Source organism: Drosophila persimilis, unplaced genomic scaffold (genome assembly GCF_003286085.1).
Source record: "Drosophila persimilis strain 14011-0111.01,24,50 unplaced genomic scaffold, DperRS2 tig00000002-arrow-pilon, whole genome shotgun sequence".
Lineage (NCBI taxonomy): Eukaryota > Metazoa > Arthropoda > Insecta > Diptera > Drosophilidae > Drosophila > Drosophila persimilis.
Window position 1 is genome coordinate 5,361,513 of NW_020825289.1, and position 16,206 is coordinate 5,377,718.

The 16,206-nt window shown below is 46.7% G+C and overlaps 4 protein-coding genes across 9 annotated transcripts; 3 read left to right on the forward strand and 1 right to left on the reverse strand.

Annotated features, from left to right (window-relative positions):
• Positions 1-377: 377 nt before the first annotated feature.
• On the forward strand, positions 378-2,460 carry LOC6590191 (protein twist). The gene is made up of 2 exons (XM_002015712.2): positions 378-1,835; positions 1,932-2,460. Exons 1-2 carry the CDS (start codon positions 565-567, stop codon positions 2,191-2,193), a joined length of 1,533 nt encoding a protein of 510 aa, XP_002015748.1. The 5' UTR covers positions 378-564; the 3' UTR covers positions 2,194-2,460.
• A 7,667-nt stretch (positions 2,461-10,127) lies between these two features.
• LOC6590192 (long-chain fatty acid transport protein 1) lies at positions 10,128-15,447 on the forward strand. Of its 6 annotated transcripts, none has more exons than XM_026986384.1 (6): positions 10,128-10,275; positions 11,458-11,653; positions 13,020-13,258; positions 13,323-13,967; positions 14,037-14,238; positions 14,298-15,447. In XM_026986384.1, the coding sequence occupies exons 2-6, from the start codon at positions 11,561-11,563 to the stop codon at positions 15,237-15,239; spliced, it is 2,121 nt and encodes a 706-aa protein (XP_026842185.1). In that variant the 5' UTR covers positions 10,128-10,275; positions 11,458-11,560; the 3' UTR covers positions 15,240-15,447. The 6 variants fall into 6 exon arrangements, with proteins under 6 accessions (XP_026842185.1, XP_026842184.1, XP_026842186.1 ...); XM_026986383.1 differs by having other exon boundaries at positions 11,461-11,653; XM_026986385.1 differs by having other exon boundaries at positions 10,128-10,243.
• On the forward strand, positions 12,367-12,813 carry LOC113565168. Its single transcript, XM_026986388.1, has 2 exons — positions 12,367-12,538; positions 12,588-12,813. The coding sequence occupies exons 1-2, from the start codon at positions 12,467-12,469 to the stop codon at positions 12,738-12,740; spliced, it is 225 nt and encodes a 74-aa protein (XP_026842189.1). The 5' UTR covers positions 12,367-12,466; the 3' UTR covers positions 12,741-12,813.
• Positions 15,379-16,189, reverse strand: LOC6590193. The gene has a single exon (XM_002015714.2). The coding sequence runs from the start codon at positions 16,159-16,161 to the stop codon at positions 15,583-15,585; it is 579 nt and encodes a 192-aa protein (XP_002015750.1). The 5' UTR covers positions 16,162-16,189; the 3' UTR covers positions 15,379-15,582.
• Positions 16,190-16,206: the final 17 nt, after the last annotated feature.

Consider the following 16,206-nt stretch of genomic DNA (forward strand, 5'->3'; position numbering starts at 1 on the left):
CAATCCAGAATTTTCCCGCGGAATCAAAATCCCCAAGGGAAAAAAGAATAACCCAAACGAAAATCTCTCGGGGCAATGCAGAAATTTCGCAGCCGCCGCCGCCGTTGAGAAAATCCAAAGAGCGCAGCGGGCGTCATAGCTGACGTCATACCTGCGTCGGCCATCGCCAGCGAGGGAGAGCCAGAGCCAGAGCGAGAGCGAGAGCGAGCTAGAGAGCCCGTCCCGAGTGTGTGAGCGCTTTGTGTGCGCAAGTGTGCGAGTGGGACAACTAGTGTGACAGCGGCGCGCAGCGAATGGCCGTCAAGCAGCCGCAAAATGTCAATTTGAGCAATGGCCGAAAGGATCGTGCGTCAGATGCGTTTTGTCGTCGAGTGTGTGAAGATCTATCAAGAGAAGCGAGCGCGTAAAACTCTGAGACATCGACCGAACTCCGATTCAAAGAAAAAGTGCAAATCTTCGAGTGCCGATTCACAGAGAGAAATTGCAAAATCTTTGACGATTGAAAGATAGAAATTGTTGATCAGAAGTATAGACGAAAGTTTTGCCACAAATAAAGCCCCACAAATGATGAGCACTCGCTCCGTGTCGCCCAAAGTGCTGCTGGACATTAGCTACAAGCCCACGCTGCCGAACATCATGGAGCTGCAGCACAATGTGATCAAACTGATCCAAGTGGAGCAGCAGGCCTATGTGCACTCCAGCCACTACATCCACCAATCCCCCGTGCACCAGCACCAGCAGCAACAGCATCAGCAGCAACAGAATCCCCAGTACGCGCCTTTGCCCTCGGAGTACGCGGCCTATGGCATTACGGAGCTGGAGGATACCGACTACAATATACCAAGCAACGAGATCCTGAGCACCAGCAGCAGCACGCACAGCAACCACAGTGCCCAAAGCGCCAGCCTGGAGCTGAACAACAACCACACGGCCAGCAACAGCAACGGCAGCAGCAACAATCAGAACGTATTCGATCAGCAGTCGGTGGCTGGATCGGGTTCCTCCTGGAACGAGCACGGAAAGCGGGCCAGGAGCAGCAGCGACTATGACTGCCAGTCCGGGGGAACTCTGGCAATGCAGCCGGACCACAAGAAGCTGCTCCACCAGCAGCAGCACCAACAGCAGCAGCAACATCAGCAGCAGCAGCAGCAGCAACAGATCTATGTGGATTATCTTCCCACAACCGTGGATGAGGTGGCCTCGGCCCAGACCTGTGCGGGGCCGCAGAGCACCTGCACCTCGCCCCACTCACACTTCGAGTTCCCCGACGAGGAGCTGTCGGAGCACAAGGCTCAGGTCTTCCTGCCCCTCTACACGAATCAGCATCAGCCACAGCAGCAGGCGACACACCAACAGCAGCAGCAGCAGCCACAGAACACACAGCTCCACTTCCAGAACAGCTACCGGCAGAGCTTTGATGGCTACGAGCCGGCCAATTCCCTGAACGGCAGCGCCTACTCAAGCTCGGATCGGGACGACATGGAGTACGTCAGGCACACGGCCCTCAGTTCGGTCAGCGATCTGGCCGCTGGAGGAGGAGTCAACGGCGGCGGCATGTCACCCGCCTGCCTGGCGGATGACGGCAGCTCGGGCAGCCTTTTGGATGGCGTCGATGGGGCCGGCAAGGCCTTCCGCAAGCCCAGGAGACGCCTCAAGCGGAAGCCGAGCAAAACCGAGGAGACGGATGAGTTCAGCAACCAGCGGGTGATGGCCAATGTAAGGGAGCGCCAGCGCACCCAGAGCCTCAACGATGCCTTTAAGTCGCTGCAGCAGATTATACCAACGCTGCCCAGCGATAAGCTAAGCAAGATACAGACCCTGAAGCTGGCCACAAGGTAAGGATACTTCTCCCAGTCCCAGTCCAGTCTTCGTAGCATCCCTCCAGGTTTCCCTTGTTCCCAGCTAATCCGAAACTTGATTCTGTCTTGCAGATACATCGATTTCCTCTGTCGCATGCTCAGCTCCAGCGACATCTCACTGCTGAAGGCCTTGGAGGCCCAGGTCTCGCCCATGGGCTCCTCCTCCCCATACGGGGCAGCCAGCACGCTGTTGAGCGCCGCGGCCAATGGGGCCGATGCCGATCTCAAGTGCCTGCGGAAGGCAAACGGAGCGCCCATCATCCCACCCGAGAAGCTGAGTTATCTTTTTGGGGTGTGGCGCATGGAGGGCGATGTGCAGCACCAGAAGGCATAGCACCAGATCTGCATCTGGATCGAAATCAATATCCTATTTGTGCGCAGTTCCAAGGAGTGCTTCCAGCAACAACAATCGTGTGAATTCCAGAGCCCCAGCCGCTCTCACTCTTCAATTCTCTATCACTCTTTCCATATAATATATTACATGTCTAATAGATCGTAGATGTCTAAGCCTAAACTTATTCTTATTTAATTTTATAGTCTAAACTAAATTAATTGTAAAGAAAGCGATCAAGCGAGAGAAGGAAGATGAAAACCAATGAAAAAAAACAAGGGAAAACCCAAATACAGAAACTCCATTTTGTTGATAATTATTTCTCTTTTCGTTCGGTGTGGTGACCGCCCTTACCCGCCATTAAATTGGGCGCGAAAATGTATCTTCGTTGGGGGGGTCCCGGTCCCGGTCTCCAGTCCACAGTCCCCAATCGGATTTCTTTATAAGCGAAGACAATCGAAAAAGCGACAGCGAATGTCGACATACTTAGAGCGTAACGTCATTCCAAAGACGGACGGACGGACAGCTGTATGTATCTTGGAGATACATCTGCATCTCCTATAGATATGTTACTTGTGCGTGTGTGTACTCTTCTGGCAGCCAGAAGCCATGGGAAGCCAACCCCAGACATGGAGCAGAAACTCATTCACATCCGGTTGATTTATGTTCAAAAACATAAAAACTGTTTACAAAGTAGTATACCGAAAAATCCCAAACAGCACTGAACAGCAAAGTATTTATGTCGCCAAAAAGCGTATTTAAAATGCTCATAATTAGTCCAGTCAGATAATTTAGTCGCTGTCCCCAGTCGGGGGAGGCATGGGCTTAGGAATGGGCATACAAGTGTAACTGCCACTGGACGCTGCCTCATCAAAGGCAGAGCAAGAGGCATCTGCATCTGCATCTGCATCTGCATCTGCATCGCCATTGGCATCTCTACCCATCGCTCTCGTTCATAGTTGTTGACTTAATTGCTTTTTAAATGACAGCTCTCGACACGGAGAACTCTTTGCCAAAGTATTATTTGCTCTATATACAAAGTGGGATGCTTATTTTGGATCTTCTTAGAGATGTGCACACGAGTATTTGCATTTATATGCAGCTATGTATCCATGTGTTTATGTGGATAAATTGGCATATTGCATGAATGTTGACAGGTTGTCGTGTTTTTGGGCTGCGATTGGGGTGGAGAGCATTCGAGTGGAAAGTGTTGGATTATCATAGAAAAGAAGTCGTTATAAGAGATTATAACACGCACTTGAGTAGTTCAGAGTTTTTGGGAAATCCACTTAGGAAATAGATCACATTAATATCCGTTTTATCACTTCACCCATCATTGAATTATCTCTTGTGATGAAATATATTTTATATCCTTGTAAATCAATAATTTGGCTTACTTTGTCTTGGAACTAATCAATCAAGAAACTAAAGTTGAAAGATCTATTTGTTGACTCTACGAATGTTTAAGATATATATACTATAGATCACCTGCAGATCTTTCCGTTCAGCAATCTGTTTACGAAATAAATACTTGGAATTAGACAGATATGTAGACTGATTCTCTATATTATAGGTATATCTATATGACATCCAACAATAGAATAACCTAATAGTGAAAGAAATTCAATGAGTTTTCTAACTATTCTTTCACTTATTCTAATCTCAGCATCGCTTCCAAATCAATAACCAACCAAAATTCACCATTTTCTCTATTTTTCCAATATTCCATGAAATTTCCCTAGAATTTCCACATCTAATTAAGCAACCAAGGCGGCAAACTGAGCTGAAATGAGACAGGAGTCATAAGACCCATCGCATGAGAGGGAAGGAGTGGAAGAACAATTGATTTATACGAGTATTGCTCGCTTGAACGACCCGAATGGCTGCCTGGCTCATGAATGAACCATAGCCCGAGGCATTATAGATCGTAGATCACACGTTCTATGAGCGGGAGGACGGCAGCGGCGCCTACATTGGAGAGTCAGCGAGGGCCGAGCAGAAAAGCATGGATAAAGGCTCCGATGCCCGGGCAGATCCTGGCATTGTTTTCATTTCATTTACGAGTCGAGTCGCTCGCCCACACCGCACATATGTTGGGAAAGCGCACGGTTTGTCCCCTGGCATGAGGTCCGGTCCTTCTCGCTGCGCACCGAGATTTGCAGTCCTTAGGAGGGTCCTCAGGCGCATAGCACATGCCATTGATTACCATGTGTGAGCGCGTCCTCCATGTGAATTAGCCTTGCGAAAAAAGTCTAGTTAAATCCTATAAAGAAAGATCTCTGGCCGCTGTCCTTGCTGGGTGTCGGTTGTCCTGCAATGTGCCTGCCTGCCTGCCTGCCTGCCATCTCATCCCTCCGTTATTTCTATATTTAGACACAGGATTTATGGCCGAACGTCATTTGAGCCGCTCTTCCAGTACTTTTTACGGAACCCCTAGGACAACATTGATTTTAAGTTGGAGATGGGGGCGTTGACAGTTCTGTGTCCCGCCTGAGTGCGGGAGCAATCTCCCATTTTTAGGTAGCATTGAATGCCACTCCCCTTCCCCTGTCATCTCAAGGTAGTTCTGTGAGCCCTTCCTGGTTTTCTTCTGGGGGGCAGAACCAAAACAGTGTTCGAAGGAAACTCAATGCTGTAATTGCAACGACTGAAACTAATACGCCTTGAGTACAGTGGATAATGCGACTTGTCCTGACTTTCCCCTTAGTTTTTCTATGGTTTTCCCTTGTATTTTTTAGAGGATAAAATTTGAATTTGGGGATTTCTTTCGCGGGGTATGACGAGTTCAAGTGCATAGGGAGCACAAATATTTACTGAAGAATTCGATCTTTGGGCTATTTAATATTTTGAGGGGAGAAAACCCTTTGAAAATAACGGGTTTTCAGGCTTAAATCACACGTACCTATTTATCTACAAAGTTAAATATCTTTCGACTTACAATGCTCAGGATAATCCATCTTAAGTTGAACGAAGCTATATCCTCACAATTTCTTCTTGGGAAATTGCAATTTAATAATCAATCGAAAAGTATATTCAGCAATGCCAACCAATCTTGAACCAAGAAAAAGTTTATATATTCAAATACTGACTGATTCTGATCTGTATGTGATAAAATCCCCAACCCCATTTCCTTAGTCATCCCCGATGCACTGAAGCAGATGACCGTGTCCGTGTCCATGTTAAAGTGAAAACGCTGTGTCCAAAAACTATACGAAGCGTTTCCGATTTCAAAGTAAAGAACCAGACAAACAGCCAGACAGACGGGGAACGGAAGCGTTTGGCCACTTGGAGATTGCATTGTTGTGACCCATTCGCAGACTCATTTGTGCCCCGCTGATTGATTGCCAGTGGGAAGCATACATATACACCCTAGAGCCACTGGCAGTACCAGTACCAGACCCCAGCCCCTATTCCTGGGGCCAGCGCCAACATCTGGTTCACGCAACGATGCCACCGACAGCGAAATATGCAAACTGCTCGAGTAATTAAAATCATCGATATGAGCGTACACCGTACAGTGCTAAACATAGAGGTGCCGGCTGCATTTCGAGTGCATTTTGGCCAATCAATCAGCGATCAAAGTTCATATATGTTGCTTGTGGAAAGAGGGGCACTCCGTCCCTTTATGGGAGGCTGGGGGGAGGGAGGAGGGAGGAGGGACAGTCAGTGCTGACTAATGGCCACCGATGATGAAGTCGGCCGATCTGTCCATCAGCAACAATAACAAAAGGCCCAGCTAATGTACCGACATCGCACACCACAGATACGTACTCTCTATAGCCATACATCTACACATCGTTTGATATACATACCAATGTCTGTGTGTGCATCTATGAGCGTGTGTCAGTGGAAGTTCATAAAAAAGACAAGTGAAATATGGTTTTTAGTTAAGGTGTATCGACTATGGCTTGCTCTATAAACTATTCCCATTTGAACTAGATAGTTGGCACGGTAGTTTTGAAAGTGGCTCTTAAATGTTGGTTGAAAAGCCACAAGAGAGCGTTCAAAGGCCAGCCTCCTGCATGTGCGTTACTCATCTTACTATTTGTATTCTCGTTGATATAACTACACAAGTAACATAGACTCAAAGACCTAGACAGCCTATAGGCTATAAAGATAATGTTCAATGTCTAAGACAAGACAATTCAATCACAATGATTATGCACCGTATTGAGTCGATGTATGACCCATTGAAGACCGATTTAAAACTAGTTTGAATCCATAGATAGCACCCACCTACATGTCTCATCTCCCATCCGCTAGAGCATATACCCCATATACCCCCAGCTTTTAGCTCCATCTCTGTCCCACCCTCTGTCGCCGTCTCTGTCAGTTTCTGCTGGTGCTGCCATACCCCTGTATGGAGCCCCTCGTCGGTGGCATAAATATTTTCCTTTTATATTTTTTCAGCCGAAGATGCGCGAGGCACATAAAAAGCAAACTCATACACAGACACACACGCGTTTACTGGTACATAGTATATAGAAGACGGAAAGACCGATCCAAACGATCCAGAGTCGGGTGTACCCGTAGTTGTCTATAAACAAAAAACAATCCATAAAAAAGCCCCATCGATGGCGTTGCTGCGACGCGACGTTGCGCCTCAGCGTTGGCGGTCGACATCCAAAAAGGAAAATCAGAGGAGAACTGAAGAAAACCAAACCAAAGTTTTGTTTATTTACACAAAAACATTTTAGTGACTTGGCCCGAAGGCAAAAACTGTTGACTTCCTCCCACTCTCGCCAGGAAGTAACTGAAAATGGTTTTTCAAATTCCCCAATCCGATCTCCCCGCTGGTACCAGAAAGCCTTAAAGCCAGGAAAAGGAACAAGAAAGTTAAGAAATGAAACCAGGCAAAATGGCGATTTCCTTTTTCTGGGAATAACTCGTTGCTAACATGCTCGATTTTGATGTAAACGCTTGACACTTTGCACCAAGATCTCATCTTTCTCCACATCCATGCCCCCGCCACCTCACTTCCCCTTCGCTTGCCTTTGGCCAACCGCAGCCGGCGGCATTCAACATCTGGCGAAAGGGAAAAGATTAATTTCTGACAGCGCGGGAGCGTCCCCAAAGGCGTAGATACAAAGAAGAGGAAGATCCGCTGGCGGCAAAAAGACAAAAACAAAAACATCAGTTGTAATAAGTGGATCGACTAGAGAATTACCCAGCAGCAAAAGTGGGGTAGGGCCATTCAGAGATATTTGTTAGGAAACTACATGCATATATGGTAAATATACTCAAACTCTGAAATAATTTAAATAAAACATTAATCAGAAAGGTTTTCCGCGCTGTAATACATTGGAAAGTGAATTATGTTCCCAGCAACTAATCCACCATCTTGTCCGATATACCCTTAAAACCCAACCACAGAGACGCCAAAGGCGAAAATTATTTATGCCTCCGCTGATGGATATGTAGGAACGTCGATGTGGCTGTCGATGCTGATGTTACAGGCAGAGTTTTCCACGCCGCGCTTTTCACGGTCGCATCCATCAATCCCACAGAGCGGAGCGTAACACAATATCCCATATATAGTCGGATTACCAGAGAGTATATACACTCGGATCTAGGGACTTAGCATAGACTCATTCGGCGCTCGTAGGAGAGGCGTCAGCTCGTCTCTAGAACTAATCATGTGCCAAGAGCAGAGACACATAAAATATTGCCTTGAAATTGAATTCCTTCATTTTGGGACTCTCTGCACTCTCTCTCTCTCTCTTAGTTGCGCTTCTCTGGGGATTGCTTCTTGGGGTTCCTCTTTAGTACTTCATTATGGACGCACTAACGATGTTGTTTTAATGATCTCAAAACTCGACAAAAATCCACTTGACAAAATCCACAAGAAGCAACTCAGGCAGGCAGCATCGTTCTTCCCATTCCCTAAACAAGAGCCGCAAGGGCAAAGGGCCCGATCACTGAAGGGGATCGAAACTATATACAAGGGAGAGGGAAGCATGTACATAAACATACATGTACATATATTGTATATGCATTTTTGCACAGACACTTTATGTCTGGTGGGATTCGGGTATGTGTGAAAAAGACCATTGAATGTCGGGCATATCTTTGGAGCCTTGTTATTGGTGCGAGGCGTGAGTCGAGCTGTTGATGGGCAGGGACAATAAAAATTTTTAGAGCAGAAACAGCCATGAAATGCCATTGAAAGTTTCTGCTGAAAGATGGGAAATACGATGATCAGGTAAACAAATATGTAAGCAAGCAAATTATGATGAGAGAGGTTGCAAATTGTACAAGTTTATTTGGTAGTTTTCTCTAAAATCGGGGGAAATACCTGCCTAGAAATTTTGATCTACTTAGGAGACAATACCCCTCATAATTGGTATCTTTTATCATCAGAACTTTTCATCAGAAATGCTTTGCTCTCTAATTCAAGTCGTTGTCATGATCGTCTTTTGATTGCTGGCTAAGCTAAAGCTCAGTTAATAATAATAGTAGAAGAGCTTTTGGTATATGGTATTGCAGCTAGTAGTTAACCTGAATGAGAACCTTGTTAACGGGGTTTCCAGTCCATAGTACGTAACAAGACTCGTAGAATCAGGCATATTGATTGTTGGACGACAAGTGATTCGCTATGAAAAGCTTGTTGTTTTCTTATGACTGCAATTAATAGCAGTGCCAGTCATTGCGTGTACGATCACCATCAACAGTCGTCTATCTATCCGCTTTTGACCCAAACGTTCTCAAAGATATGTACGTGTATCTGTGATATGTTAAGACAGTTTATATCACTTATCTTTCAAAGAAAGACACTTTTATTCAGTATTGGTAAGCGTTGCGCTGCTTTACAGTGCTTTAGATTTGTGTTGATTAGTAAAATGCTGGCAAATTCTGGTTGTGCAACACCCAATTGACCCAGTTCCCCCGCCCGCTCCTGTGACCCCACCACATCTTCCCCTCACTTAAAGCCGAATGCTTTGCCCTGCCGCCTCTCTCTTCCCTCAGTACGTACCCTTGCTATCTCTCTCTTTCCTGGCTGTTTAAAGTAATTTCGCTTAGTCATGGCAAACGATCTGAGCTGGGAAAATCACCATGCAAAACGATATGTAATAAACTGTCTGCAGTGCACTTGTTGCAGGGTTTTGAAGAGGGGCAGTGGTAACGCATCAATTCCTAAGACATACATATATAGAGGGAAATGTAAGGGCAGAGACAGAAAAAGAATCAGAGACAGAAGCAAAGACAGAAGCATATTCAAACAAGAAAAGCAACCCAATCCATATAGCCGAGGCTTTTAATACTCTCCCAAACGATCCCTCCCTATCTTTCAGCAGAAAGTGATATGTGGTTCAGTATATAAGCCTCCAAAGAAGCTGTTAGAAAGAGTTTTGTTTTGCATTCATAGCGAACTATAAGATACAGGTCACACGATATAGTGTGTATCTCTGTGTATATGCTCCCTCTAAGGGTGTACAAAGAGAGTTTAAAGTGAAACACGTGTTTTGAATTAAATGCCTGTCCTCTTTCCACACTCTTTGGACCCCTTTCTCTGCACTTGCCATTCCTCCTTCGCCCGGAGTTGGAGTGTACTCCTCCGCCGCCCATTAGAAGCGCATTCTTGACGCTGTGTGGTTGTTGACATGTTGATGGCCAAAAGGGAAACCCGCATAAAAGACCAAATTCCATGTTGCATGCGGAATAATCACGTGCAAACCACAATCTCAGAATCGCAGCCGACAATTCAGCTTAATAACAATGCAAAAACACACTAACACACACTCAGACACACTCAGACACACCTGGCTCACCTGGCTCACCTGGTTTGCCTGTCTGTGTGGCCTGTGTGGCTCTGTCTCTGGCTTTGACTCAGGTGCAGAGCTTATTGCCTCGACCCGAAGCCAGCTTCGTGCGCCGTTTGCGACCTGTTGCGGCGCTGGCAGAGCTTCAGCTTCAGGCTGCGGACCGGCTGCTGGCAGGTTTTTGGGGCGCAGTTGATGAACGAAGCTGCTGGCCGAACGACGCGACCGGCTTTAAGCTCCCATAACTCCAAAACTCCGACATCTATCCGAGGCCCCGGCTGATGTTCTACCCAGTGCGTGCCGTGAATCAATCAAGCGTTATCAAGTGCTTAACAATTTCATACGCAATTTCCTCTCTGATCTTACACTCGGATGATGCGCGATCCCCAAGACAGATCAATGATATCTTAATCCCCAGAGCAGTACGAGATGTGAGGGAACCATAAGCAAAGAAATATAACAAAAGAAAGGAGAAGAAGACTTTAGTGAAAGTGATGAAGCGTCGCGCAGCATCAGTGGCAGCTTCAACCGCATCCGCGTCTCAGGCGCTTGACGAGGTTGGGCTCTTAATGATGTCTGCCGATGTATGCCACCAACAGAAACAGAGACAAACAACAACCACAACACTTAATTTTTGCATGCGCCAAATGTTGTAAAAGAAAAAAAACTAATTTGCAGCCTGTGGCCTGAAATTTAAGTTTTAAGTCCAACAGAAAGTGAGATAGTGATGTTTATGCGGTGCTAGGAAATGTTCAACACGGGCAAAGAAAAAGCAGAGGTTTATAAACTGACTTCAACGAGTTTGGATATTTGATCTAAGCTTTAGCAATCAGAGACCAATTCAATCTAATCAACCCATTTGAAGTCAAGGTCTTGATAGAGTTTTCTCATATTTTTTTCTTCACTGGAAATTTTTCCAGTAACTAAATACATATTTAAGAAGTGGGAGTCTTAATTCATAAATATATAAAAAGATTTATGACCCTTTAAAGATCTCTAAACCTTTATTTCTTCCTAAATATCTTTCATTGATCTTTTAAATCCTCAGTTTTCTCTTTGTATGCCACCGCCTGCTACGTACAATAGTTTTACTTCCTAAATAATAAACGTGGTTTAATTGTCTCCGACATTAGACATGGCTTTAACACCCATTAACGGGTTTTATTAGGCAGCTTAAGCGTAAGTTTCTGCTGACTCTGCGATTCGACGCACGTAAACAGGCAGAGCAGACCCCAAAACTCACCTTGAAAGTACTTACTCACGCACACATCCGCACACAAATGGATACACTTAAAACAATAGCGTCACAGCATCAGTTAGCCTCAAAAACAGGCCATTTTTCTTCATCTTCTTTCTTTTGTGTCACCTTTGCACTACAATTGTGGTTTCCCTGTACATCTCCTCTCCCCATTTCCACGTCTCCATCTATCGCTCAACTCTTCTCTCTTTTTGTCTCCTCCTTCCAACTGCGCCTGGCGCCTAATTACCTATAATTTCGCTACGAAAGTAGCCATCAAAAGCGATAGAAACAACAGAGCCAACTCCAAAGCTGTTAATCCCATCCACATACTAGCCAAAGCCACTGTTAATGTGCTGCTAAGTCCGACACCATGTGCACCGCTCCCGCTGATGATGGGGCTGCCACAGCCACTATTGATGCTGCTGCCCCCAGCCATGGCCCGACGGCCTTGAACTCCACCCAGGTAAATACCATTTACAAAATATATATACACACACACACACACAGAGGTGGCATACAAGTATTTATGGTTAACATATTTTTGGTTTTCGCTTGATTTGCTTTGTGATTCAGTTGGTTTGGGGCCGCCACCTTATCTGACAACAATAATACTCACGTTGCCATTAAAACTACTAAAAATAAAATCAGATCTTGGCCGAAGTTAAGGATACCCTTACATATTATATGATAATCCAATTTGAATCAAATCTTCGATGAGCTATGAAGAAAGTCATGAAGTCACATGATTTTCAAGCAATGGTTAACGACCTTTAAAGATAGTTCATACACATGCAGTAGATGCAAACATCTGATAAAAATTGTAATACCCCTTTCAAAGAGTACAACAAGATCTTAAACTGAAACTGAAACCAGTTTACTTTTGTCTGCTGCTGGTCATAACCGGGACTAGGTCTGGGTCTTGAGAGTATTATGCGAACTGTCGTCTGTTTGGGGTCTTTTTTTATCAGGTTTAGTGGAAATATTACTGCATCTTGATGTGGTCCTATTCGAGTGTATTTTTGGCGCTTTAGCGAACTTGAAAGTCAAGATCACGGCAACTGAAAATCGTAGTTAATAGAGGGTAAATATCACACATTTTAATGGGGAAGAAATGAGCCAAAACACGTTTAAAGATGCATTTCAATGTGACATCATTACCGTTCAACATGACAGAACCAACTTCCCTCGAAACAACTGTCAAAAAAATACTAGCACAAACTTCCAAATCAACCGAACAAGAGAAGAATCGAAAAAGCTGAACAAAAATTTTCCTAAAATGATGACAAGCAGCGACGACAGCGATCTCCTAATGGAAGAGGAGGGCCAGCCTCTGACCATCTGGCAGAAGGTAAAGGGAATATCCTTATAACCACCCCCGCTATAATAACCAATCTTAGATCCTGTTCTTTATGGTGGGCCTCACTTCTGCTCTGACTATTTGCGTTTTGATACGTCTCTCAAACAAGTTGACTACCGATGCGGAGCACAAGGCTATGATGCACTTCAAGGATATCTCCGCTGGACATATTGGTCATAGACACGGATACTAGTACCCACATATTATCTTTATATTTTTTTTTCTGTGTTTATATTTCGTTTTGGTTGTTTGCGAATTGCTTAAATAAAGTGCTAAATGATTAATGCGGACTACCTGTACTGAAGAGCAAGCAAAACAGCAAGCAATTAGCAGAAGATCAGGAAAAGCTTTGAATAAACTCCTAATGGAGGGGTTAGTGGGGGATCGAGTGGATCATTAGTTGGTGACAAGAGCGACATTCTACATTCAACGTTAACGCGACGTATTAAGAGTCTTTCATCTGCTACTTTAGGTCTCCATAGCCATAGATCCCAGTCACAATCCGATGGAACAGAAGAGGTCCAACTGGCGAAGCTACCTACAGTGGATAATGGTACCCGTCCTCTCGGGAGGAACAGCGATGATCTGGTATTACCTAGGAGCTTGGTCGGGACTGGCGGCTCTCTATGGCAGCGTGATAGCAACACTCTTGGTGCGGCCCGGCTGGAGATGGTTTTACATAGCGGCGGTGACAGGACCTCGCGATATTGTGTAAGCTCTTTGCATAGCAAATACTTCCGAAAGCGACTCTGAATCGAAACTATTTTCGTTTTAGCGCTCTCATTGCCTATATTCGAGTTCTGATGTTTGTGAAGCGACAGGAGCGCAAGAACCTCAACATTGGCGACATTTTCGAGGCCAGTGTGGCTCGGCACCCGGACAAGCTGGCCATCGTGAGCGAGTCCCAGCAGTGGACTTTCCGCCAGCTGAACGAGCATTCGAACCGCGTGGCCAACGTCTTCCACAGTCACGGGTACAAAAAGGGCGATGTGGTGGGACTGCTACTCGAGAATCGAGCCGAGTTTGTGGCCACCTGGCTGGGTCTCTCAAAGATAGGTGTTATTACACCCCTCATCAACACGAATCTGCGAGGAGCCTCCCTCCAGCACAGCATCACTGTAGGCCAGTGCACGGCCTTGATTTACGGGGCCAGCTTCCGATCGGCCGTGATGGACATTGCGAAGGATCTACCCGCCCATGTCGGACTCTATCAGTTCAATGATGAGGGCAGCCAGGCCCATGCTGCTGACGAGGGCTTGAGTCAGGGTCTGGCCCAGCAACTAAACGGACTGCTGGACACGGCTGCAAAAGATAAAGTGGCCGCAGGCGCCACTCGGGCGGATCACCACGACAAGCTGGTCTACATCTACACCTCTGGCACCACTGGTCTGCCCAAGGCAGCGGTCATCACGCACTCGCGGTGAGTATTTCTTTCTCCTGATAGTCCTTTCCTGCTTAGCATTTCTTGTTCATTATTTCTATCCTGTAGCTACTTCTTCATTGCCGCCGGCATCCACTATGCCCTCGGTTTTAGAGACCAGGATGTGTTCTATACACCCCTTCCTCTCTATCACACTGCTGGCGGCGTGATGAGCATTGGCCAGGCCCTGCTCTTTGGCTCCACGGTGGTCATACGCAAGAAATTCAGTGCCTCTGGCTACTTTGCCGACTGCGCACGCTTCCAGTGCACCGTAAGTGCAGTAATTTAATTGATAACACCTTCTCTTCTCACGCAATGCATCCACGACAGATTGGCCAGTACATTGGTGAGATGGCCCGCTATATATTGTCCACTCCATCGGCACCACATGACCGAAAGCATCAGGTGCGCATGGTCTTTGGAAACGGACTGCGTCCACAAATCTGGCCGCACTTCGTTGAGCGCTTTAACATCCAGCGCGTCGGTGAATTCTATGGAGCTACCGAGGGCAACGCCAATATCATGAACAACGACAGCACTGTGGGAGCCATTGGCTTCGTTTCACGGGTACTACCGCAGATCTATCCCATATCCATCATACGAGCCGATCCCCACACGGGTGTGCCGCTGAGAAACAAAAAGGGTCTCTGCGACCGCTGTGAGCCCAACGAAACGGGCGTCTTTATTGGTAAAATCGTGAAGGGCAATCCCTGCCGGGAGTTCCTCGGCTATGTGGACACGAAGGCCTCCTCCAAGAAGGTGGTGTACGATGTCTTTGCAAAGGGCGATATGGCCTTTATCTCTGGCGATCTGCTGGTGTCCGATGAACGGGGCTATCTCTACTTCAAGGATCGCACCGGCGACACCTTCCGCTGGAAGGGAGAGAATGTCTCTACTAGCGAGGTGGAGGCACAGCTCAGCAACCTGGCCGGATACAAGGATGTCATCGTGTATGGGGTCAGCATACCCCAAACCGAAGGCCGGGCCGGTATGGCCGCCATATACGATCCCACGCGAGAAGTGAAGGTGGAGATGCTGGGCCAGGAGCTCACTAAGGCTCTGCCCAGCTATGCACGTCCGCAGTTCCTGCGCTTCCTCCGGAAGATCGACCTAACGGGCACGTTCAAGCTGCGAAAAGTAGAGCTACAGCAGCAGGGCTTCGATCCGGCGGCCATCGAGGATGAGTTGTTCTATGCAGGATCGGATGGTGTCTATGCCCCGCTCACCCAGTCCGTCTACGAGCGGATTCAGCGCAACGAAATGCGATTCTAGGAACGAAACTGGAGGAGGTTAATACTCCATGGTTGAGCTAAGACTGTGCCCCCCATCATCGAAGTTAGGGCCAATACCTCCACTTTCGATTCGAAAGGGAATGTATTCCCCGAGTTATAATCTTTGTCTATCTGTTAGGTTTAATTTGGTAGAATTCTATATTGTGCTAGCATAAAATAACGATAAAAGGAAACTTACAATGGAAAAAGCATCTTGGATCCATTCTCCCCACCAGGGAATCCGACCAGTTTTATTTGTTCGGAAACGAGTATATGTAGGTGGAGAGTAGATCGGAAATCTTATCTAAATACTTTCAGCAGTCTCGTATGGATGTGCTCAGTCATCAGTCCTTGGGAGGCACATCTTTGTTGAGATCGCTCTTCTTTTTCTGATCCATGCGCTGCTCCACCTGATCAAGGCGCGCGCTCATGGCATCCAGCGAGGTGAGCAGACCCTCCTGGATCTCCCCGTACCGCTTCATAGCCAATATGAGGCTCTCCTCGATAAGTTCGCTTTGCTGTGCATACTCCCCGTTGTTTTGGGTGACCTGCTTCAGCTGATCCAGGCACTCGCTGGGTATGCTACGGAAGTATTCCGCGCCCAGGGCCGGCTCCAGTTGCTTTATCCGCTCCAGCTGTTCGGCCTGGGTGTGCAGTTCGGGTGCTACCGCATTGAGGTACACTTCCTTGGAGCGCACCTGCTGGTGCTCGTCCAGAAAGTTGGGGTCCAAATACTTCTCTAGCTCGGCCGCCCGTCCCACGCACTGCTGCAGCTGGGCACGTCCTGTTGTCGCCTCACTGAGTAGGGCGTTGGCGGAACAAAGAGAGTCCACTATTCCCTCGTCGCTCTCCGCCTCCCGCACGGGCCCCAGGACTCGGGTTAATGCATCGATGCGCTTCTCCAGTATGTCCAGGGCGTCCATTTTCAATGTTTTTTTATTGTTTTCCCTTTAAATGATGTCACTTGT